The 25,468-nt window shown below is 42.1% G+C and overlaps 1 protein-coding gene across 2 annotated transcripts in view; it reads left to right on the forward strand.

The window, feature by feature from the left end:
- The first annotated feature begins 1,129 nt into the window (after positions 1-1,129).
- GAS2 (growth arrest specific 2) overlaps positions 1,130-25,468 on the forward strand; it is an 88,093-nt gene continuing 63,754 nt past the window's right edge. The window contains exons 1-3 of one of the 2 annotated variants that reach the window (XM_068148582.1): positions 1,130-1,543; positions 9,835-9,996; positions 17,591-17,715. In XM_068148582.1, coding sequence (XP_068004683.1) covers positions 9,855-9,996; positions 17,591-17,715 — 267 coding nt within the window. In that variant the 5' untranslated portion in view covers positions 1,130-1,543; positions 9,835-9,854. Of the gene's footprint in view, positions 1,544-2,095; positions 2,147-9,834; positions 9,997-17,590; positions 17,716-25,468 lie in introns of those variants that run through there. The other variant, XM_068148583.1, reaches the window with a different exon arrangement.

Consider the following 25,468-nt stretch of genomic DNA (forward strand, 5'->3'; position numbering starts at 1 on the left):
GGAACATCTGCTTGGAGAACAGGAATTTGCTTACAGTGCAATTATTGAGAAATAGTCCAGCATTAATTGTGCAAATCAAGTTTTCCCAGCAGACCAGAGTACAAAGAAATGAATGTAAATAAAAAACAAGGGTCGGCTTGATGTGATTTTCAGCAACCAGGTTAAAACAATTCCTTCAGCGTAATTATATGCAATGTGCTTTGGCTAGAACAATTTAACCAAGTAGATAGACACTGGGAAAGAGAAAAAAATGTGTGCTGTTTGACTGGAGCACTCTTCTGGAAAGTGATAACATGATATCGTTAGGAAACTCAACAAGACAATCTACATCCCTGCACTGAGAGGGGCAGGAGTCTGAACATCTGTTTCCCACTATTGAATTCACGAAAGGGGCTTCTCTGGGCAGGGACTACATGAATAAACACCAGTTGGAGAGGGTTATCTCTGACATTTAAGAAAATGTTGAAATGTCACAAAAATGAGGGAAGGTGAGAATGAAATGCCTGAAATAAAGGTGTGCTAGGAATTCGCTTGGCAAACAAAGCACAAGAACAAGCAACATTTCAAACCATTACTCTTCTAAAAGTGTCATGCAAGAATAATTGATTTAGGAGCAGCATACTTTAGTGCTCAGTCACAGCAGACTGCAAGGTGGCATGATGTTGTTTTGGAGAAATATATGATGCCATTCCCCAAAATGTTCCTTTAGCCAGGAAAAAAAAAACCCCAACCAACAAACCAACCAACCAAAATAAAAGACAAAATAGATGCTGTTAAGTGGTAAAAAATCCCAGAGACAATCAGTCAAATTAGAAGAGAGCTTTATCTTGCATATGAAATTTTCCTTTCTCCTTTATATATATATCTTTTTTTTTGTTTTGTTTTTCCACAATCAAGAGTCTTGGAAAGGGAGTAACAATAGAAAGAGAGAAATGGTCCAAAGCACCAACTGGCTGCCAAGGGCTGTAATACAATATCTCAGCATTTCAAGGGTAAATCAGTGTGAACTGCGTTTGCCGTCCCTCTGAAAAAAAGTAAGGATTTCACTTCCGTTCAGGCTGCGCGGAGTGCTGAAATATAGGAAACCGGTTCAAAGGGGAAAAAAAAAAAAAAAAAAGTAAAAAAAAAAAGTAAGGGTTTCCCAAAGAGAGCACCGAGCCGAGCGGGCAAAAGTATGAGGAGCGGCAGCGCGGCTGCTGCTGGTCTGCTCAGCTCAGCTCAGCTCGGGGGGACGGAGGCAGCTGCTGGAGGCGGGGGGGTTCAGCGGAGTGCGGCCACGGGAGTCCTGCTTGTCCTCCTGCCCTTCCGGAGAGGGGAACCCCGCCGAGCCCTCCTGTCTACTCCGGCGGCGGCGGCAGCCGAGTCCTGCCTGCCCTCCCGCCTGCCCCGGCGGCGGGAGGGAGCCCTGTCCGCCCCAGCGGGGCTCATTGCGGGCCCCCCGGCGGAGCCTACAGCCCGGTCTCCTTTGAGTTGAGGGCGTTTCGTGGCTCTCGCCGGCTACCTTCGAGTTTAAAGAGAAAGGGCCCGGGAGCGAAGCGGGAAGGTGAGCTTCGCGGTGGCTCGTCGCTGCAGAGAAGGTGCTTTTGTTTTGTACACCCCGTGTCCCGGGGCGGCTGCAGGGGACCCGCCGGGGAAGCGGCAGGGCTCGGGGACGGCTGCGGATGCCTGCGCGCTGGGCAGCGGGGCACTTCGCGTGGTTGTGGGGTTCTGTAGTTTAGTTGTGGTTTGCTGATGTTTTGGGGCTTTTTTTTTTTTTTTTTTTTTTCCTCTCTTAATGTGTGCGTATGTGTGTTCTTGGTTGTTTTGGTTTGGTTTTGGTTTTGTTTTTTCCTTCGCTTTTTGGCTGTCCGCAGTTTGAAAGCAGCGCGGAGGCGGACCGAGAGCGTGAGTGGGTGTGCGGTGAGATGCAAGAGTCGTTCCCCGATGTTGTCTGCGGCGAGCCCGGGGCTTGCTGGCGAACAGCCCCGGGCATCCCGCGGAGGTCTGGGGGCCGCGGCGGGTTTGCTTGGTCCTGCCCCCGTGGGGGCAGAGCTCGAAGCAGCGCTTCCAGCACTCATGGCAAAGCCATTAGCTTAGCCTTAGTGTGGAGGGGCCCCGAGGAGGACGAACGCCTCCCCGCGCAGCGCAGAGCCCGGCTCGGCGGCGGGTGAGAGCTGGGGGGGAGTGGGGGCTGCCGGCCGCTCGGAGAGGGTGTGTGGGAGGGGGGATTCCCCCTGTGAGGCAGCGTGCGCGGCTCCAGTCCGTCTTTCCTGTAGCCTCTACCCGCTGTGAGGTCCCTCCCCCGCCCCAGTCTCTGCCTTATCTCGGGCCGCCCCGCGTAGCCTTGGGCTTTTGGCGGCGCAGGGAGCGAGAGGGGAGAACGGGAGGAGCGGGCGCCTGCCTCGGAGGCTGCGGCAAGTGGTGGGCGGAGGCGGCTGAGCGCTGCCGCGGTGCGGGTGGCTTCTGGCCTGTCTCTTCCGCAGCCCCGAAGGGCAGGCGGGATGAAACCATTCTCATGCCCATCCTTCCTGGTCCTTGCTTTCCTCTCTAAGCGCAGATCCAAATCTCCGGAGAGTAGAGTTTGACTTTATGAGGGCTTTGTTTCTTCAAATGTAAGAATTGAAGGTTGCTGTCTTCCTGATCTGGGACTGCTGTCAGCATCCTGCTGCAGCGCGGAGGCAGCTGAGCCTGCTGGTTCCACTGGCTTTGCTGCTCCTTGGAGAGAAGGGCTCCTGGGCTATCAGGAGGATGCATCGCGGGCTCCCCTGTGCAGTTTCAGCACTCTTCTGATACTATTTTGAAATTAAAAATGAACAAAACCCCCCTATTCTTCCTTTTCCATGTCCATGAAATTATGAATGCTTTCTTCAGTGTGGGGTAGATGCTCTGCCAAGTGTAATGGTTTTATGATGGTTTTGTGATGTGGATTGTGATTTAATAGGAAATTAACAGACATTCCTTACTTCATTTCACATGGTACCATAGAACATCTGAACAGTATTACACTGTGGTACCCTAGTTGGAACCACCACCAAACCTAGATGGAGGTGGTGAGGTGAGGATGAGGCAGTACTGTCTTCAAGTTTCTAACTCTTATTGGCTTCAGGCTACTAACTCATTTGGTCACTTTCTTTATTTTACCCACAGTCCTATTTAAATTGGCAGACATACTGTCCAAAGTACCTCTTCAACTTCATTTTACACCTCTCAGCTAAGCTTCACACAAATTTCAGGACAGGATTTAGGACTGGAACTTCATAATTAAAAGCCAACTTGCTGATTTGGAGTCAGCTTGTAATGCTGTCTGCATAGTGTGCTTGCAGCAAGACACGCTTGTGCTCCTTGTAAGATGTATGTCAGTTTAAGTATGTATTTCCTTTTCTAGTTGTTGGAGGTTGAAACTTCATTTGTACTATTTTTTAATGGCTATTATGCTTAGACAAGCAGAAAAACCATACAGTAAGTGCCAGGCAAAGGCAAGTCAACAGTTTTTGGACTGGGTTAGGAACTGGGCTCAGTTTCCAAAAGTTATAATTGTATGAGCAAGTGGATATTGAACATTCCTCAAGTGTAGGTTTGGTCTGTGTGAGAAGGACTTTTTGCTTTCCTTTTGGTAGGGGAGACATTATCAAGGCAATAAAACTGTTTCTACTAGGCATAGTCCTGAAAATGTCTAGGCTTCCAATGATTAGCTCAGATTTTTAAGTGCAGTTAACTTCGCTTTGGTCTAGAGTATTGGTGAGCTATTGTGCCAGGTTTGCTATGCTCTGCTCAAAGCACTGCATACATTTGCAACATGTATATTCATAATGTAAAGGACAAAGGCTTCTTGTGATTAAAGTTTACTTTATCAGTGTAGATCACATTTTGATGTAAGCCCTTAAAAATTCTAATTGATTAATGACTTTCAGATGGTGGTTCCCCTCCAGTGCCCCTCCCCCTGCTCCTAACGTGTACAGTATGCTCCAAGTTAATCTGGGAAAGCTCCAGAAACCTTGGGCTAAATTGGTTGTGGTATAGTTTATAAGGATAATAAAGTAACTAGAAAAATTGAATTTCCTTACAAAAATATGCTTGCTGCATTCATGAGCTTATGTTTTATCTGCTTGTTTATAGTAGTGAGAAAATTAATCTTATGGATGTATGTGTTTAGGATGATGCAAGCAAGAATGACCTCTTCTTTCTTGCAGAAGGGAAAGCTCTGCAATAGCCCTAGGAGAGCTGTAGTAGGAGAATCACTTCAAAAGTGATTGTGTTTGGTTTTTTAAATCTGTCTAAGGGTAACATCACAGTGATTACTGTTCTGTAGTAAACTGGAAATTGCAGGTGGTAAAGCTTGACTGAGTAGCATCTGATAGTGACTGACAGGTCTCTTCCCCCCCCCCCCCCCCCTTCTTTTCATCCATTCAAGTGTGGGAGCTTTTGTGGTTTCACTTGGGGAAGTTATTCCACTGTCTAGCAGATCTCATCATAGGGAACAGTTTCCTGATGGTAAAAATACCAGTTGCTGAAGTTGTAAGTTACCTCTGTGGCTCTCAAAGGAAGACATTAATATGGCAAATATACATGCATGTATATGTACATTTGTCAATTTTCTGCATATATGTGTGTATACACATGTATGTATGTGGGTGAGGGGATGGAAAAGCAAGAGCAGCCTTTAGCCTGTGAACTAATGATACACTCTCCAAATCTGGAATGTATGCCAAGACTGAGGTAGGAAAACTGAAATCAGTTTTCAAGTGTGGTTGTATTTATGCTTGGACGTGCTATGTGTATAAAAATGGCACTTGATTATGTGGAAGTGGTGATTCCAAGTAGGGCTCCCAAATTGTGGGAAGCCTCATTTCTGCATGCACAAATGTTATTTTGTTGCTGCATTTTAATCTGTTCTTGAACATTTGATCTTTTATTTAATTAAGCTTCTTTTTTGCAACCAACTTGCAGTTACAGTGAGTGCTTCACACTTACACTCCAGTAAAGTTTCAAGAGTTCTGTTCCTTTCCATCTGCTTGGGGTGATTAGAACTAGCAGGGAGATCCAGCAGAGACCTTTGCCAGACACTCATGAGCTCTGTTCTGGCTTTTGATCCTCTGTCTCCTCTCTTTCCAGGGTGGCTGCTTTCCAATAGCATTACCTTCTCTCTAAGACAGCAGGAGATTGTCTGCAGTTATAGCCGATACCCTTCTGTCAAAGCCAATGTGCAGTCTGGTGCTCAAGTTCCAGTTCCTTCAGAGAAAACTATTGCTGCTCTTGTCTAAGTTCCTGGTTGCTTTCTACCACTGACAGTAGAGCTATTGCACAGTTCTGTGCATGATAAGCTGTTTCTTCTATAACCAATAGCTAATGTATTTCCTCAGTCATATTACAAGAGACCTCATTTCACAAACTTAAAGCTTAATTTATTGAAGATATTATGAAACAGTCTTTGAACCCAAAGTGCAAGGTGTGCCTTTCGAGTTGTTCCAGCTCTGTAGAACAACTGGGCCGTTGATTTGGCTTATGTGCAGATCTCCAGCCCTGGATAGTTCTGGTTTATCTGCCAGCTGAACAGAGCCCGTCAATGAGATTGTCTGCTAGGCAATAGTACTTGGAGGGACCAAGAATGGATGCACAGTGTCAGGGACAGGCCGGTATGGAGCAAACAGGACCTTTACTCTAAACAGAGTTCTGCCTTTGGTTTATGACTTACTTCTTTCCCCTCCATAGACACCTCCTTTTATTCTTTTCTAACTCAGTACAAAGAAAAATGTTTCACGTGATACCTAATGTCTATGCTAATTCTCGAGCCAAGTCATAAAGAGCAAGTGACTCAGCAAGACTTCTTCAGCCCTGACCTAGAAGGATTCTATCTAGGAGCAAGTTGAAAGGAGTGGTTCAAGCCTCCTTTTGTTAGAGAACAGATGCACATGCTGTAATTAGGAGTAAGAGTGAAGTGACAATGAAACTTGCCTAGTAGAGAGCTCTGCATAGCCAGCAGCTACTCAGAACAAGTCCTTATGTGTGTATCCTGGAACTGCATGGGCTATTTGGAGTGAAATCTTACTGGTTTGTATGATTAATTCACAGGTATATTTTCTCTGTATGTGTATCTATGCATACACTCACACTTTCATACATACATTTTTACTACACTGAATAAATGTTTCCCTCCCAATTATACTTGATTTTAGTTGAAAAGTATTACCACAGTTTTGCAGGTAAGGAAGGTGCTTGGAATAGGAGATGGAATTGAGTGCAGGGATCTGCAACTCTGAGTGCCTAATTGTGCAGACAATTTAACTTTCTAGGTTAAAGACTCTTTGCCTCCCTTGTGTGTATCATTCCCAAATCCTTTTGTTCTACCAGTTAACCCTGAGAAAAGCCAATGGACCTACAGAAGATCACTTGTTTGATTCTCATTGCTTTCACCTGATGATCACTGACAGCAGTCAGCAGATAGTGTAAATTACACTGCTGGCAAAATACAAACACTGAGCAACAATACACAGAAAACTAAATGCACTACTGTAAAGCAAAATAAAAACTTCACTGTTTGGTAAAAGAAAGCAGAGGGAAATATAATCTTTTAGTGTGTTTGAATCTATTACTTGTCACTGGGTCTGCTGTAAACTATCCCACACTGATTTCTTCAGCTAGACAATAAGTCTAAGAATTTGAGATGTCATCCTCTTACTGAGGGGTGGAAAAAAAGAGGTGTGCTGCATAAATATGGCCTGTAACAAAACAGAGTGAGAAGTAGTTAAAGACCTTTCCTCGTCTGCATTCAGAATAGTAGAGGGAAGAGGTTGCTTTCTGAGGAAGAAAGCATTTAGAGGTAAGTTTTGAAAATGCTTCTGCATAGCATGTCAGCCTCAACAGTTTGTAGAGAGGTGTAACCTTCTATAAAATGTTTGATGTGTTTGTGTTGGCTAGTTTGAAAGGGCTGTGTATATGACGATTTGATGTTGCTGTTAGAGAGTAGGGAGATTAGGAAAACCAATATTTTTTTGGCTACTTTGTTCATACCTTATGCCTGCCAAAAGTAAAGAATGAAATAGCTGTCAGAGCCAAAGAAACTTGCCTCAGCTGTGGGGATGTATCCTAGAATGCTACTGTCTGTCTCTGTGGCAAGTTAGTCTGTTTCTCTGACCAAATTCCTCACTGCTAAATTGTCAATAAACTTCTCCCCAGCTCACCACAAATTAAATATATTCAGACATTTCAAGGAGAGGAGTTGACAGTATCTGAGTGAAGAATCAAGAGCCTGACCTTGACTGCACGTAGAATCCTCAAAGGGGTCTTGAAGGAATTCAGGATCCAACTACTGTCACCTTCACCTAACTCAATTCAGCTTCTTTACACATCCCAGCTAGAGCGTGAGAAGTTTTAATGGTTTATTTATGGACTATTACACTTGATAATGCAGATGAGTATTTTAATGAAGCTTTGGTACTTCAGCACTGAAGTATTGTGGAGGCTTGAGTTAAACTTAGAAGTTTAGTAGTGATCAGTCTTTCCATAAAGAATAATGAAGAGTTTGACAGTTTTTAATCATAGAGTCAGGCAGGGTTGGAAGGGACCACAAGGATCATCTAGTTCCAACCCCCCTGCCATGGGCAGGGGCACCTTACACTAGATCAGGCTGGCCAGAGGCAGTCCTATTTGATGCTTGCTGTTTGATAACTATTCCACAGTCTCACTTGCAGAATTTGTGACAGGAGCTATGGATAACAAACTGTGCTCTGCTCTTTGAGGCTGATTTTACTTTTCATTTTTATTGTATTTTATATTTACTTTTAAAATGCAAGGTAGGAGTTTTGTTGCTTTGGTCCTAACAAAGGATTTTACTGAGGTGTAGGACAGGTTTTCAGGGAAGTAGCAGGGAGGGGAAAAAAATAATGTCTTTAGAAATGAAACTAAAGAAAACTTCCACAGAGATAAGGTTAGATTGTGTGCAAGTCATCTGTGCTTCCCCAGGATTCTTCTCAGTGGAGACTCTTCATGAGCATTACTTTTCTCATTCCACAATCCTCACTTTGCAGGCTTGCTTTGTAAATTGACCTAAACATTATTATTAGTTCAGGGCTACCATTTCAAGCAGACCTATTCACAGTGTGGAGATCATAGTATCATAGTATCTTGTCAGGGTTGGAAGGGACCACAAGGATCATCTAGTTCCAACCCCCCTGCCATGGGCAGGGACACCCCACACTAGATCAGCCTGGCCAGAGCCTCATCCAGCCTGGTCTTAAACACTTCCAGGGACGGGGCCCCAAGCACCTCCATGGACAACCCATTCCAGGGTTTCACCACTCTCATGGTGAAGAACTTCCTCCTCACATCCAGGCTGAATCTCCCCACCTCCAGCTTCATTCCATTCCCCCCATTCAGATGTCTGAATCATTTCCAGCTTCTAGAGACTTTTGTTGCCTGCCTATCTTTCTTTCCTCCTTTGCTCTGCATCTTTACAGAGATCAGCCTAAGTTGTTTCACAGACTGCTGGAGAAACCCAGACTGTCTCCATGTAGCTGCTCCAGAAGCCTTCCCTCTTTTTTTCTCTAGTCTTAAAAAAATAGCATCTCATATATTTGGAAATACAGCACAGTTTTATGGAAAGGCAATTGATTTTTAACATTCTGCAAGCATTTTCTTCTTTTTATTTTTTCTTTTTGGCAGAGGAATTGTTTTTAGTATTCTTGTGTTTCCAGGCCACAATGGAATAGTAAAACAAGTTGTAGGGTTGGGGTTTTTTTTTTTGTGGTTTTAGAAATCAGTGTTACCTCTTACCTGACTTGAAAGGTATGTAAAGGAAATAAGAAAGCAGGGTTTGGAGAGTATCATAAGTTGAAGCCTTCTGACAAGTGTAACCACAGTTAATGTGGATCAGACAGTTAACAACAGGCAAAGAACTATTCAGCTCTTCACTTAATGTCTGTCTGGTGCCTTATACAGGTATGTAAGACCTTGTGTCTGCTAGTTGATATTGACTGGGCTTTCAGCAGGCTACAGCCTACCAGGCAAGAAAGTATCTCAGCCCGTTGCTACAGGCATTTGGGGCCAGGTCTGTTTCTTTTCAGAGAGCAAAAGAACCTTTCCTGAGCACACTTTTGCTGCAGGTGGGGAAGTTATGCCCTCAGAAGCAAAGATATAGGTCCAGCAGGCTTGAAGTCTCTGACTGCTGCAGGACTCACACTGCTTCACTGATATTTAACAGATGACTGTTGTCTTACCTGAAGCTAATGTTTTAGCAAGTTGTCACCGAAGCAGAAGAATATTTGTATAAAAGGTGGAAGTAGGAGGGGTGGCTGACCAGCACTAGCTGTTGTGCAGCTTTCTGAAGATACTATGCTATTCAGTGGGGGGGGTTTACCTCAGGTATTCTGAAGCTGTAGAATAGACTGGTTCCATTTGGTAACAGCACTTATTAATTGCCAGTAGTTTGCTGTGGTGGCGTAACTCAGGTGTTCCCGTGTTTTTCCTGGGCTTGATCCAAAAAAATCTCTGAAGCTTTCCATTATTTTGAATGGATCAGGCATCATATTGAGTTGTTAGCTTTGAGTAAAATGTTTGGTTTGATTTGATTTTAATCACTCCTTGCAGAATACTTGGTTATGTGTTGACAACATGAATAGTTTGGTGAGTACAAATGAAGCTGACATTTATCTCTATGATTTAACCACTGGCAACCTGATCAGTTAACAAAACAAACCTTCCCTCATCAATGTGTTATATCCACATCTGTTTGTCTGACAGCTGACTTATTAGAATCACAGTTACTGTTCTTATCTTCTGAATCTGTGAAACTTGATTTGGTGCAACCTAGTAATCATTTTCTTTTTCTATTTTTTTTCTTTTCTGTATATAACAACACAGGTACAAGAAGCAGATAAGCAATGTGCACTGCTCTGAGCCCAAAGGCACGTGGGCCTGGCCTCTCTGATATGCATCAATACAGTCAGTGGCTTGCAAGCAGACATGAGGCCAACCTGTTGCCAATGAAAGAGGATTTGGCCCTGTGGCTCACGAACCTACTGGGTAAGATGCAAAAAGATCAAATGCAGTTACTGGACAGGAAGTAATTTCTACTCTTAGTTGGGTCTTCAGTCCTTCAGACCTCTTTGCATTTCAAAAATAAAGGTAATCTTGAGTAGGTAGCTACCTCCACATAGTGCAGCAGAGTCAGAAGAGCTAATAAGTAATTTGCCTTCACACTGTTGCCATGAGTAGCCTAGTTGAACTTTATTATTAATTTCATGTTTGTTTTTCCTCAGTTCTTTGTTTTTAAGTGTTCTTTTGCATGTGTTTTCTGTTTGAATGCCATTAAACTGGATGGTGCTAATTACTGCCATCACCCACATTTTCCATTTGTATTGGTAGGCTTCCTAAAGGCTATGGCTGTGCTGACTGTCTTGAATGGAAGGAGCCATTAAAAAGTCCTATGCCGCCCAAGTAGGAGTGATTGATAGTTGCCTCTCATAGCAATTCATGCTAAGACTTGTGGGAGCTTGTGCAGAGAAGGGTCAGACTTAGTGGCTTCAGCTGGGACCTGGAGGTTTACCAGTTGCAGCTGTATGTCTTGGTATGTGAAGCCAAAACATGTTGATGAAAGGATGCAAACCAAGAGCCAACTACAAAATGAGGTACACATGACTAGGAGCTAATGAGAGTATGTCCCTGGCAGCAAGGAGAGAGACAGTTCTGTGGGCTATGCGACTCATTCAAGAAGGTGGAATTTAGGAGCTCTGAGCCAGGAAATAGTATGTTGTTTGTTGAGAACAGTCAGGGGAAAATGGCTTTTGTGTGATCTCTGTAAGTCCAAAGGATTCTACGAAAGAAATGCATGACTTAGGCAATACCTCATCCTGAGGGAAGCATGCCAGCAGTTCCTCTCATCAAAGAAAGAGGAGGAAATATTGCAGAGGAGGTGGTGTTTACATGAAGCTTCCATGGATTTTCTCTTGGAGGATAATTTGCTTGAACATTGTAAAGTGTTGTGTGGTTTAGGGTGGGATTTTTTGGGTGATTTTTTTGTTTGTCTATTTGGGTTTTTTTCAGTTTTTCCCCCCTGAAAGTCTGTTTTGATGAGACACAGGCAGTGTCTTGTCTTGGCAAACTGTAGCTGAACCATCTCAGTGATATCATACAGGGACAGAATATATCTAGTGCCTTTTATCTGCACATTCTACATTGCTGTATTTCCTTTTTCTTCTTCTTTTTTTTTCCTAAGAGGAAGGGAAGTGTCATGATGTTATGAGTGGTGTAGTCACTAAGTAGTGTCAGCAGAATGCAACACAGTATTTTGCAGGTAGGCAATGCCCATTTTAGAGCTGGAATAGTGCTGAATCCACGACTGCAGAAGTGGCACTTGTTTTAAATTACATGTTTGTGTGGTAATTCCATTTAAACTAATGAGTTTAGAATATAAAATTGTCTAGACAATACCAGAACAAAATCCAGAAATCCTGACTTTTCATGCCAATTACCACAAGAGAGCAGTCCAAAGGACTGGTTTTTGAATCAGAAGCAGCACATTCCATTAAAGATTTAATATATTGTTTAAATATTTGAAACAATGAAGCCACTCTAAAACAAATAGAAGCTTGTTTGCCATTCATAACAGAGTTCTCACAGTGACAAGTTTAGGAATGAGGTCACTTTTTTTTTAGCAAGAAAGTAGCAAGCAGCAGGAGGTTCTGAAGTGCCAACTATAATTAAAAATCTGATTTTTCATATGGACCCCAAATTCTGTGCTGCAGAAATAAATGGGCACAACTTGATTTTAATTAAGCAGGATACACAGTTCATTTGGCTAATGTGTTTCCCCCCACACCTTCTCATACCAAGCTGTTTGTCCTGAAAAAAAATGGAAATATTTGTTAAACTGCTTGGAATTCCTGTGTAGATACTGTTATTCAAATTGATAATGAAGTTAAAATTCACATGCAAACTAAATTAGGTGTAAGGGAATTGAAGTAATTAATAATAATGTAAATATCCTAACTCAGAATTAAAAATGTGGTTTAATTGCTCTGTAATTGAAGTTAACTTTAATGAGAAGAGGGACATATGAGCATGTTGCTGTAAGAAAAATAGGTAGGAATTTATAGCATGCTGTTATCTTGTGAAAACCTCTTTGTATTGTCTCACTTTTCAGCATCATAAGGGTAGAAGGATATGCAAGCCTTTTTGGTTTTGTCATAAGGGATGTTTTTTTCCCTCCATAGAAGTAACAAAACCCTTTGCATTAATGGTCAGTGCATCTTCACAGCCATGGATGTGCAGATAATATTCTGTGTATCCACAGTTTGCTCTGTGCTTTAACTCGGGTGGCCTCATTGTAAGTGTCTTTAATGCCAGATTTAATGCAGTAGAATGTCTCAGTTTATACAGAAAATGAATGTGCATTTCAATTAGTTATCATGCTGGTTCATGTTTTGTTTCATCTGTATTTTGGTCATTCATCTGGAGTACGATTCAACAAGGACAGAATCTTTTCAAATGTAAGTTTGTTTGTGGTTTGGGGCTTTTTGTGTGTTTTGTTTTAATCCAAAGTATTTTAGGCAAGCTCTACTGGGCTGAACCTCCCTGAGGTAGTTTGATTTTTGGTGGAGAGATAAATACGTTCTGCTTGGTGGTACTGGAAGTTGCAATGGTGACAGTTTTGGAGCAGCAAAGCCTGGTGTGGGCTTGAAATGACAAACTGGAAAACATCAAGAGGCTGTTGCACTTCCTAGCATGAATGAGGGCTTTTGATATTAGATGGAAATTAGGCATAGCTAGAATTTGGCTTTACCCAAGTGATAAATTGGAAGACAGATACATGGTGCAGCTGGAAAATAACACTGAAGAATTTTCACCCTGAGCCTTTGGGAATTGTATTCTAATTTAGTATGGACATTGTTTTGGGGTTGTTTTTAGTAATCACTAGCACTCTTGCACACATTTTGCTAATTATTTTTGGAACCATGTCAGAGAAACTTGGAGCTTCTGAGAGGACAGTTCGTCATTACAGCTTCATTGCTGAATAGATTTTAGCTGCCTGTATTCTGGGGGCTGGAAAAAAGGCCATTGCAGATGAAATCAATGTGTCAGATGGGATTAACTCATACAGTGTTGTACATTATAACCTTCTCAAAATGGGGCACATCAGCATTGCAGAGGTTTGGGGTTGCGTGCTATAGTGGAAGATTTGAGCTATGGATGTTGTTTCTTCTCTCTGCAGAGCTCTGGAGCCTAAGTTGAGAGATCCTTGCAGTAGCTAAGTTAAGGAGATGTGTTGACCCAGCTGTCTGGCAAATGATGATTGTCTCTCAGCCCTGTTTTTAGTATGTATAGGGCCAATGGAGCATTCAGCAACACTCTCACTGCTGACACACTCCAAACTTGGTAGCTTGTGCCCTGAGTTGGAGATTGGCTCTGGAATTAAAGGTGTCTTGAAGAACAAAGTTTAGGGGATGAAGAGTGAGAAATCTTCTGCAAGAAGCTGCCTGTATTTGATGCACAACCTGCTTCAGCTCAGTGTTCATCTTGTTAAGAAGATTCTGTCACAATATCTTTATTTTGTCTTGGCAGGCTCAGCTCAAGGCACTGGGAAATACAGGTTTTAAATATCTGAGTACAGTAAAGTCTTACTACTGATGCTTCTAGTGATCCTGCTAGCACTGAGTCAGTTTCTTAGTTAGTTGAGTGGCTTTATAATTTCGTTCACTATCAGCATGCCTTTGAGATTGTTTACATGCCCCATTTCAAGTAAGTGAAAATGTCTCAATGCTGTCAAAGCTATTCCTCTTGCTGTCCACTACTGTAGGAAACAAAAGTAGCCTTGTCAGAAAAGAGCCAGTTTTAATGGGTGTAAACTCATTGGCCTTTGTTTTCTCTATTTTGATTGTGTTTTGTTATCTTGGGTTTAAATGCCATGCAATTTGAGAAGGTCAGGAGGAGCTGTTCCACTGGTGCTTCAGGATTGTAGAAGCTCATCTGTCTACCAGTGTGCTTCAGAGATGCACCTGAGTGAAATGTTTGTAATGTAGTAGCTTTGTGTTAGCACTGAGGTATACAGTTGCAATAGGTGATCTGCTGGGTGTGAGGCTGGAGTCAACACTGCATTGTAGTGAAGGACTCAGTGCAGTAATAGAGGAACCAAGTAGATTTTGGTACTTTGATTTAGTCTTTGAGCTCCTCTGCTACCTTCTGTATGGTCCATGTGGAATGCTTTGTCTTTGACCCCTTGGGCACACACTCTGGGCATAGGCTTCTTTTTGGCTATTCTTTCATAGACCTCCCAGTCTGGATGCATTAGGACCTCCAGGACTGGGTGGCCTGACAGAGAGCTGCTCACAGTGGTAGGTGTTTGTGTCCAACAGTTTGTCTTTTCAAGGGTCATCTGGTGATTGTGGTCAAAGAGAGGGTAAGCAATTCTTGGCAGGTTTGAGAAAGCCTTCATTTTCCTGTTTTTTGCTGTTGTGTTTTTTCCCCCCATATTTTTAGTGGTGGTTTTCTTTTATTATTATACTTAATGTTATTACCATTCTATAAAAACATTGCAACTGCTTTCTTGTAATTATAGGGGGAGTTATACATTTTTAATGGAGTTTAATGTTTTTTCCATACAAATATACAGAGCCATTTTTTTTCTCCTTAGGCTATGAACATTACTCTCATTTGAATCAATACATTTCAACTGTTAAATATGTCAGAGTGTCTGTTTTAGCAAAGAAATGCCACCTTTTGGAGCCATAAAACACAGTGAATTGAAAGCTGACACCTAATATATTTTTCATTGGATACAGATGTTCAATGCAAAGCTCATTCTTTCAGCTTTCATAAAAGGAACAGAACTAAAGTACTCCAGCTTAGTGTACAATATGCAGTGACCATTGCTAATGCAATTCAGCATTTAAAGGAATATAAATGTATTGTTAAGCAGCAGCAGAAGATAGGAGAATTTTTTCCATGTCTGTGAAATACCTCTGGATAGGTTTTAGGTTTTTAAATGCTTAGCCAGTGAAATAATAAATCTGTGCATCATAGGGCAGAGTAAATGTGTAGAATGTGGTTTTCCTTGTACCTTGTGCTTTCCAAAATAAAAGAAGAATCTTGAGTAGGCTAAAGATATTTGAAATGAGTTTGGTTGTTTATTTTTAAGAAGAAAGAAAGTCTATTATAAAAATGTAATACTCTCTTAAAGCAGTTCCTATAACAGTGGCAGTTTTTTAATGCCTTTGCACCTTCTGCCAAAACCACTGATAGGGCAAATGGGAAAATACATAGACTGGAGTGGTGATGAAGGCTTTTGAGGTGCTGAGATGTTCCATTCTTGTATCTGTGGGCTATTGTAGTTTCAGCCCAGGTTTCAGCTGAGCTGGAGGCACTGCTAAGACAGTTAGTTATGCACAAGCTACCACTGAATGTCTGCAGTGCTGCTACTGCTCTTTTGCCTGGAGAAGTCATTTAGGTGTACAGGAGCTATAACGTGGGGTGTATGGCGAGAGAGTTAAGGGGGGGATAAAATTCACATTAAATAGATATTGCTGGAATAGAAGTGTGTTGGAAGAAGCCAGCTTAACTTCCACTAAAAATCTTTACCATTGTATCTGAAGGTGATTTGGTGCAAGAATCTTAGTTACTGATTTTTAGCTGAACAAACTGAAAATACTTCTGTTTGTGTGTTTTCTCTTTTTTTTTTTTTCCTCCAAAGCATGCTGAAACAGCCAACAGTTTTCAGGCAAGGACCTAGAGAAATTGACTTGACTTTAGCATTTTTGTTATCATATTGCTTTATAATACTGTTCTGTTCAGTGTTATAAATCACATTGACTATCAGATTACAATGTACCAGCCACATATTGCAGAAGTGCAAGAAGAATTTTTATTAGCTGCTTCTGCTGTTAGTTTTCCCCTCTGAAGAAGTGCAATAGCAATCTTTGATTATTTACTACTGCTGTTAGTTTTCATCCTCTCTTCCAAGTGAAAAGGAATACCTAAACTTCCTTTCCTTTGCTTTTTAAAATGTACTTTTCCTAGGGCGTTTTGACAAAGAAATATTGTGGACCTGCTCTAAACAGGTGAATGTTTTCAGTTTCCAGAGATCTCATGGAAAATCAGTTTTCCCAAGTTAACTAGAGAGAGGAAAGCCAAACAATAGAATAGAATAGAATAGACCAGGTTGGAAGAGACCTTCAAGATCATCACGTCCAACCCATCAAACCAAACCAAACTCAAACAAAACTGAACAGAAACCCCCAGACCCCAACAACAACCCCCCCTAAAAACCCAACCAAACAACACCTGGTGTACTCAGGCAGCTGCATGCTGAACAAAAATGTGTGGGAAATACGACCTGAAGAGTGGTGGTTGGACATTTTGAATGTCAGGAGTAGGTGTGGATGGGATGAGAAACCACTCTTACTTTTAGTTGTGTTTTTAAAGTTTGTCATTATTTTGGCAAGGCAGCCCATTTGGCAGGGCAGACCATTACTGCTGAGTGCTGTGTAACAGATTATGAAAAATGAGTTGATAGTGTTATTCCTGATCCCAAATGACATACGTAATTATCACCACCCCCCTTGCCCTCCCCCCCTCAAATATATCCTGTCTTAACAGGAAGAGCAAGAATAAGTCCTTGATGCTCTCTTGGCATTAGTCAAATGAAAAGCTGAACAATACAGCTGCTGGTCAAGAAATGTCCAAAAAGAAGACAATTTTCCCAGGAGAAATTTGAAAATGGAAAACCTTCCATAGGAAATGTAAGATCCTGTGAGTTTAGTCTGGGGTGGTAAATGGTTCCCTTCTCATCTAGACTCTGCAGGCTGGCCAGAATACACATGTCGTCATGAGACTCATGATCGCCTCCGGTAGGAGGGTGTAATCACAGTGTAATGGAAGGTTATCTGCTCTGCTGTAGCCAGGGAGGATATTCTGTGGCAGCTGAAGGATAGCATCATCTAGCTTAAGAGCTGATGCATTTTGAAATGGGAAGACTTTGGCTTTGTTCTTTGGGTGAAAATGTTGATCTGTGTGGCAAGCTGATATGTAACCTCAACCTCCTCCCTATTTTTGAATGTAACTGACTTCTGAGCAAGCTCTTTCAGGGGAGCATTGCAGTCACTGTGGTATCTTGTCAGCTTCTTGCAGGATCAAATCTTAAGTCTTTTTTCAAAAGTACAGTTCTTCCCTCCTTGAATGTTGGGTTGTTGTTGTTGTGTTCCCCCCCCCCCCTTTTCTGTTTCAAAGTAAACTGAAAGGTTGGTAACAACTCTTAGACTACAGCTACCCGTGCTCACTGGGATAAAGCATTTGCCTGCTGTATGCTGTCTTTTAAAACTCTATGTTGAAAGCACTGGAACCTCAAAAGTAAAATGAGACTTATGGAGTCTGATATGCAAGAGTTCCTTTCCAAGTGACACATGCCTTCCCAAAGAAAGCATGCTGCTTTTGAATAACATGCTCTATGTCTACCAGTAAAGCACCAGTGAGGTTATTCACCAAATATTCCAAGCAATGGCAGTATATTAGTTTAAAGCTTATTTCCAGTTGTTGTCAAGATTTCTACTGATTTCTCATCTTGCACAAATTGTAGTCTATACTATTGCATGCTCTCTGCCATGTTAACTTTCTGTTTGCTGTTCAGGTAGAGAAATAACAGCAGAAACCTTTATGGAGAAATTGGATAATGGTGCCTTGCTTTGTCGGTTAGCTGAGACCCTGCAGGAGAAATTTAAAGAAAACAGCTTTGATGCAAACAAGCCTGGCAAAGTAAGTGCTGGTTAATGTTCTAGCATGTATTATCAGTATCTGAGCTGTCTGAACTTTTTTGCCCAGTTAAGAAATTTTATTCGTGGAGGCTCTGCAAATGAGCAGGGAGAGAATTGCTTTGTGTAGAAAAATTGCCTTATCAAGTTAGAGGAATTAATACTTCTTGGGTAATTAAGGTAACTGTAAGAGGCAGTCAAAATGTGACTTGTAATGTGCAGAATAAGACTCAGAACAAGATCTAGCAGTGTGATGTGGTAGCCAATAGAGAAAATGCAATCCTTGTATTTGTTTGCCAGGGGAATATTAAGTAGCGGTGGGAGGTGCCTTTTCCTTCATAAACAGGTCTAGGGAGACCAATAATAAAATTCTATTGTTAGTTTTGGTGCCTTGGGTTTAAAGGTTCTGTTTGTGTACTGGAAGGGACTCAATAGAGAATTGCAGGGGTGATGTGGAAAATTGGAACCTTCAGAAGATACTGAAGAGTTTTGCAGAGATCAGGTTAAGATCTTGCTTGACTGGAGCCTCCCTTGAATTTAAATGCTTTTTCCTAGGACAACCTTATTGGGAGCAATTCAAGAGTACAGCAAGTTTCTTTCTGGGAGAAGTTGAATTAATTGAATGCATTTGTTGTGAAACTTTTTCTTGTTAAATTCGGGTACATCTTCCTTGAAAGCTAAACCAGGCAAATAGAGGGCAGCTAAAAATGAGCAGAAATCACATAATGCATCTTTTGGTTTTGATGTTTTCATAACTAGCCTGGAGCAGAAATAAGGGCGCAGCATAAATTTTATCAGGAGCTCTGGAAACTGACAATCTCGTGTCAGCTGCAGCTGTGCAAGTTGTTTTTCTTGGTTTCAAGCTCGTAATTGTTGTTGCAGAAGAAATCATCTGGACTAAGGCAGGACTTACTTAATCATTTTTACGCTGCTGCGGGTTGCGGAGGTGCAGGAGGACATTGTTTGCTTGTTTTGGTTTTCTTCTCACTTTCATTTTTCCTAAAGAAGAAGGAAGAGAGCTGGGAAGAAAGATAAAACATAAAGTATAGGAGGAAGGAAGCTTGCCTCCATGAAAAGACAGCTGGAACTCATACTTCGTATTTCAAATTATAATCAGAATTTGCTTAATAGAAGCACTGAATGATTTCTGAGTTCCTCTTTGTATTATAGTACAGCTTGTCTTCACTTAAGTGGCAGACTGTCGTGGTAGCTCCCATGCTGAGAAAACACAGTATCACAGTATCACCAAGGTTGGAAGAGACCTCAAAGATCATAGAGTCCAACCTGTCACCACAGACCTCATGACTAGACCATGGGACCAAGTACCACATCCAGTCCCCTCTTGAACACCTCCAGGGAAGGTGACTCCACCACCTTCCTGGGCAGCCCATTCCAATGACGAATGACTCTCTCAGTGAAGAACTTTCTTCTCACCTCGAGCCTAAACTTCCCCTGGTGCAGCTTGAGACTGTGTCCTCTTGTTCTGGTGCTGGTTGCTAGAGAGAAGAGACCAACCCCCTCCTGGCTACAACCTCCCTTCAGGTAGTTGTAGACAGCAAGAAGGTCTGCCCTGAGCCTCCTCTTCTCCAGGCTAAGCAACCCCAGCTCCCTCAGCCTCTCCTCACAGGGCTGTGCTCGAGGCCTCTCCCCTGCCTTGTTGCCCTTCTCTGGACACGTTCAAGTGTCTCAATGTCCTTCCTAAACTGAGGGGCCCAGAACTGCACTTAAGGCAGTTTCTCTGAGCCTAGAAACTAGCTAGCAGAAAGTAGGAATACTTGTTATTTTTGGGGGTGGTTTGTTTGTTGGTTTTTTCCCCCCCCTTAACAAACAAAATGTACCATCCTTGATTAAAAACTACTAGCAGCTTCAGGGAATACCCAAAAGGTAAACTTGGCTACATAGCTCTGAAACATTCCCTTTTCATATCTTGCCCAGCTAGCTGCCAGAAAAATCAATTAAATCACAAAGTATCGCAGTATAACTAAGGTTGGAAGAGACCTCTAGGATCATCGAGTCCAACCTATCAAAACAGACCCCATGACTAGACCATGGCACCAAGTGCCACGTCCAATCTCCTCTTGAACACCTCCAGGGACGGCAACTCAACCACCTTCCTGGGCAGCCCGTTCCAATGACGAATGACTCGCTCGGTGAAGAACTTTCTCCTCACCTCAAGTCTAAACCTCCCCTGGCGCAGCTTGAGACTGTGTTCTCTTGTTCTGGTGCTGGTTGGCTGGGAGAAGAGGCCAACCCCTTCCTGGCTACAACCACCCTTCAGGTAGTTGTAGAGGGCAATGAGGTCACCCCTGAGCCTCCTCTTCTCCAGGCTAAACAATCCCAGCTCCCTCAGCCTCTAAAGAATTTGTATGCAGTATAAAGCATTTGTGTATAGACTGACATCTCAAAAAAGCTGTCTCTGTTGAAAAATGAGAGTAAAAAATGCCGCTACAATCTTCTAGTGAATATTCAGAAGCTCAAACTGCTGGATAACTAACTGCTGCTATTTGCTGGATTTGTTGGGGCTGTTTTTTGTGTCATCAGAGTGTTGTTCCATGGTGGCTCATTCGGAGAGTATTACTATTTGGAAAGATAACCCAGAAACTTAACCATGTTTGGTACTTCTGTGTTTTGCCACTGAAAAGAGGTAGATCTCCTCCTAGTATTATCTTCCTCAGCTGAAACTGTGCCCTTCCTTCCTTCAATTAGCTGATCCTCTTTTTTTTTTGTTGTTTAAACTGAAGTTACATTAGAAGCCAATCAGCCATTTTAAATCCTGTGTGTTGTAATTACTTGCTTTGTTGGCCTTGTATTTATCAAACTGGTGGAACAGGCAATGCAATTAGAGGGCAAAAAAAATCTGCTCCACCGCCTATTTTCTCAATGTATATTGTTTCATACTTAATACAGTAAGAATTCAAAGAAATGGCAGAGTAATTGATTTGTGTTATTGTAGACTATTAGGGAGCTATTAATCCTTTCAGATTTTAATTCCCTTTGTAGCAGTCCTAGGCAAGAGGACTAGTCTACACATTGGAAAGTCTGACTTGTCGTGCCAAGGAAATTTATAAGACGACTATGCTGTAGAAATTTAGCATAGTAAGAATTCCACAATCCTCCCCTGAATCAGTGTTGAGCACTCTGTTAATAATGCATAGGGAATTTTGAAGCCCTATGGCCATTTCTCTGTGCATAGGAAAATGGAAACATGGTGGACTTTCACCCAGGTGCCCTGGTGACTTCATTGGCAGCTGGAAGAAGCTGCTGGTTGCTGTAGAGTCCAGCCTCTATCAAAATAGATAACGTGCTCTTCTAGTCAGATATGCAGCTTGCTTTTTGTATTAGATAGAAGCAGACTGATGAAAAATGAGTGGCTCCCAGAAGGATCAGCTTGCAGGCAGCACTAGGTTGCAGCTAAGTACGTGAGACAGGATAAGGCTGTAGATAATGAGGCATCCCTCCACAAGCACAAAGATTTGATCTGTTTTCGTAAGGAAAGCTTTTCCTTCTATGTGAGCTGCTTCCGAGATGGCAAAGCTCCTTAACAGGCAACCAGTGACAAAACAAGAGGACACAGTTTCAAGCTGTGCCAGGGGAGGTTTAGGCTGGATGTTAGAAATTCTTCAGAGAGTGATTTGCCATTGGAATTGGCTGTCCAAGGAGGTGGTGGAGTCACCATCACTCAAAGTGTTTAAAGAGAGACTGGATGAGGCGCTTGGTGCCATGGTTTAGTTGATTGGATGGTGTTGGGTGATAAGTTGGACTTGATGATCTTGAAGGTCTTTTCCAACCTGGTGTATTCTGTAACATATTTTGGGTTTACTTTTGTCTGAGGAGGATGGTATATCCAGTTGTGTTTGATATGTACTATTGATCTTGTATTCATGTGTGTAGCTCCTTGGGGCTGGCTGGCCAATTTAGCAGCGATGGCAAAACATGTAAGAAGACATTAAAAACTTACATTGACTGCAGTGGCTCATCAGTTTCTTCCCATAATTCCTTATGTTCATATGCAGTGGTGTACAGAATGGCAGAGGTTAAACCTTACTGCTTCTGGCTTAACTGTCCCTGTCAGTTTGCAGTTTGTTTCTTAACAGAGCTATATCATTCCCTTTCTGGACTTTCTTCAGCTTTCAGGGACCCCTTAGATCAGCATCAGCCTTTTTGAGTGTGAAATACATCAGGAAAACTCAAATAGTTGTGCCTCCCAAATTATAGTGCTTTCCAAATCTGGAAAGAAGGCGGTGGTGTTGATATGAACACTTCCTTTCTACGTCCTGTGGAGACTCCTGTGGGTGCTGAGGACATTTTCACAAAAGTTAGGAAACTATTTATGATATGACTTGGGAATACAGCTTTAAGAAACTGAAAAGGAGTTTAAAAGGTGCTTGGTGCACAAGTAAAGCTTACTTTCTTTTAAGAGTCAGAACAAGGCAATGCAGTAACTTTTTATGAGTGAAGGGGATCAGTGGAGTAGTTTTTTTGAGTGACAGAGTGGGTTAGGATGCTTCATTGTGGAAAGAGGTAGCATGGGGGCACATGATGGAACCTGCAAAAAACAGCAATGATGTGGTAGTTGGTTAGTCTTTTCAGTACAAAACTGTAGGACTTTGAAGCTGATAAGAGGCACACACACAAAAAAGGGGAGTCCTTGTTTACAAACTGGTCAACAATCTCTTTCCAATGTGTGTTAAACGTTTTATCTGGCTTCAAGAAATCGCTGAATAAGGTAATAGAAGTGAAAGGTCTAGGAAGGCTGAACACACAGAAATCCCATCTAGACAAGGAAGTCCCCAGAGCTGGAAATGGTTAGAGCTTCAGAAAGTATTGAGAGATGTAGCCTATTTGCTATGGTCTTAGCCTTCCCTGGACAGTTATGGCCGGTCTATGTCTGGGCAAGATAAACCTTTAGCTGTTCCTGTAGGGTCTCTTAATGTTCTGTGCCTTATTGCCTCTTGGAGCTGAATACCTTGCTGTTTGTGCAGGTGGACATGAGCAAATCCATCCTTTCACAAGGGTCAAACTTCAAAGAAATTATTTGAAGTTAAATTTGTGCTTTTCTGTATAGAGGTGCTTCTTTAGGACTGAATCCCTGCAGCTAAAAATAGCACCTGCGTCACACTCTGCTTTGGCATTTGCTATTCAGGAGAGTAATGTGCTGTTGAAAGCACTGGAGTTTGGCATCCTCTAGTGCCATTTATGCAGGCCCTGCTCATTGCCCTTCTGAGCTTGATGCCCTAATGACACTTTTGGATGTCATAATGGGTACTCTGAATGTGTCCTCCATGAATCTAGATCCCTAACCTTGTGGAGTTTGTTTATTATCATTCAGTAATTCATTATTGCAAACATTGCCATTTGTAAAGATGAAGCATTTTACAGTTGTTAATTTCAAAGGATGTTCCTTTTCAAATCCCATGAGACAATCACAGAATTGTTAGGGTTGGAAGGAACCTCAAGGATCATCTAGTTCCAACCCCCCTGCCATGGACAGAGACCCCTCACACTAGGTCAGGTTGCTCAGTGTCACATCCAGCCAGGCCTTAAAAACCTTCAGGGATGAGGCTTCTACCACCTCCCTGGTCGACCTGTTCCAGTATCTTGCCACCCTCATGGTGGAGAACTTCCTAACATCCAATCTGAATCTACCCATTTCTATTTTTGTTCCATTCCCCCCCAGTTCTATCACTCCCTGACACCCTAAAATGTCCCTCCCCAGCTTTCTTGTAGGCCCCCTTAAGATACTGGAAGGCCACGATTAGGTCTCATTTTTAAGCAGCAAAACAATGCCTCAGAAACTTGGTTCTGAAAACACTGACATTGATAAGCACTGATGATGATATATCAGACAAAGCTTTGTCTGGCTCTGCTTCAGGCAGACCTTTTTGAGTTTTAAGTTAAAATGGAGATTTTAAAAGAGGTCATTATTAAACTGGTGTGCCTGTATGATATATTATTTTAAGAAGCCATTTCCCCCCCCTTTTTGTTGATTTTTACAGTCATAAATGAATCTCACCACCTACAAATAAAGTGACAAGTGGGTGGCTGATATCAGTCTTAATAAATCCTCAAGATTTCTATGCTGCTAAGTTGTTGAAAGTACCTGTGCTGCTGCTGCTAATGATCTCCTGTCCAGAAACTGCAGATTTATAGCGGGAGTCATTCTGTAAAAGTGATTCATATCACAGGATGCCATTTTGTCATTTTCTCCCATTGGCTTGGATTTCATCTCCATGCTCTCCTGGCAATATTTTACTTCTCCTGACAGATAGTTAATTTGAGCATTTCCCAGCTGTACAAACAAATTCAGAGCATTGAGACGTGTTCAGTATGCACGGAGCCCACATTTGCTTGTGCTTAGTTTAGTAAGCCTGTTATTTAAGATTTTAAAATAAACATAAATAACTTGTGTTAATAGTTATCACCTTTTTAATAGCCAGGGCATAACAGTTTGCCCACCATCCTTGAAGCTGCCTAGATACTTATGAACAGTCCACTGAAAATGATGTTTCCATTGCAAATGAATGAAAATACCTTTAAGCAGTATCATTGTTTTTCTCCAGCTTCTCAGAGGTGAATCAGATAAATCTGAACTCAAAGCTCTTAGAAATACTTTGGGATAAAGAACTGGAATCTAAAATTGAACTTCATTTTCAGGAAGCTGGGATCTAGGAAGCTGTGCCAGGGGAAGTTTAGGCTCGAGGTGAGGAGAAAGTTCTTCACTGAGAGAGTTGTTAGCCATTGGAATGTGCTGCCCAGGGAGGTGGTGGAGTCACCATCCCTGGAGGTGTTCAAGAGGAGATTGGATGTGGCACTTGGTGCCATGGTCTGGTCGTGGGTCTGTGGTGACAGGTTGGACTCTATGATCCTTGAGGTCTCTTCCAACCTTGGCGATACTGTGATCTATATTTGATTTAGCCTATAAAAGAAATGGAATTAAGCACAAAACAAATCCTGACACAAATATTTCTTAAGTCCTACAATATGTAATTCAAATAAGTACTTAATTTTATTCTTCCAGTGGGACTTAATTTAATAAGATGAAATTGAATGCATTGAAATAAAACTTTGTCCTTGGATGTGCAGGTGGATTTCTATTGCAGCTGTTTGTGAAAATAGGGAAATAAGAAAATGTTCCTGTGCTTCCTTACATGAAGAGATTCTGTCCACCTCTTACCAACAGTCCTAGTATCTGAAGTGTATTTTGCAGTTTCACTATATCAAAAGCTTTCATAGATGCATAGATTCCTAGAAGGGTTTAGGTTGGAAGGAACCTTAAACATCATCTAGTTCCAACCCCCCTGCCATGGGCAGGGACACCTTCCACTGGACCAGTCTGCTGAAGGCCTCATCCATCCAAAACCTCCAGGGAGGGGGCATCTGTAGCCTTGCTCCTGGGAAATATACTTAGTGAATCCATGCATGCAATAGAGAGAATTTTCTGTTTCAATATGGTTTTTGGGTTTTATTTTTAATTTGGAAGTTTTCCCCTGCTGTTTTTTATCTGCTTTGAAGTATCTTCCTTTGAAGTATGTGGACCTTGCTTTTTTTGGACCATGGATGGCCAACTGGAAAGTCTGATCTAATCAACAGGGTGGTTTTACTTTTAGAATAGAATTAGCCAGGTTGGAAAAGACCTTCAAGGTCATCAAGTCCAACCTATCACCCAACACCATCTAATGAAATAAACCATGGCACCAAGCGCATCATCCAGTGTCTTCCTAAACAGCTTCAGTGATGATGACTCCACCACCTCCCTG

The sequence above is a fragment of the Melanerpes formicivorus genome, unplaced genomic scaffold (assembly GCF_026170545.1).
Source record: "Melanerpes formicivorus ecotype bairdi unplaced genomic scaffold, bMelFor1.0.p_v2 SCAF_16, whole genome shotgun sequence".
NCBI classification, from domain to species: Eukaryota; Metazoa; Chordata; class Aves; order Piciformes; family Picidae; genus Melanerpes; species Melanerpes formicivorus.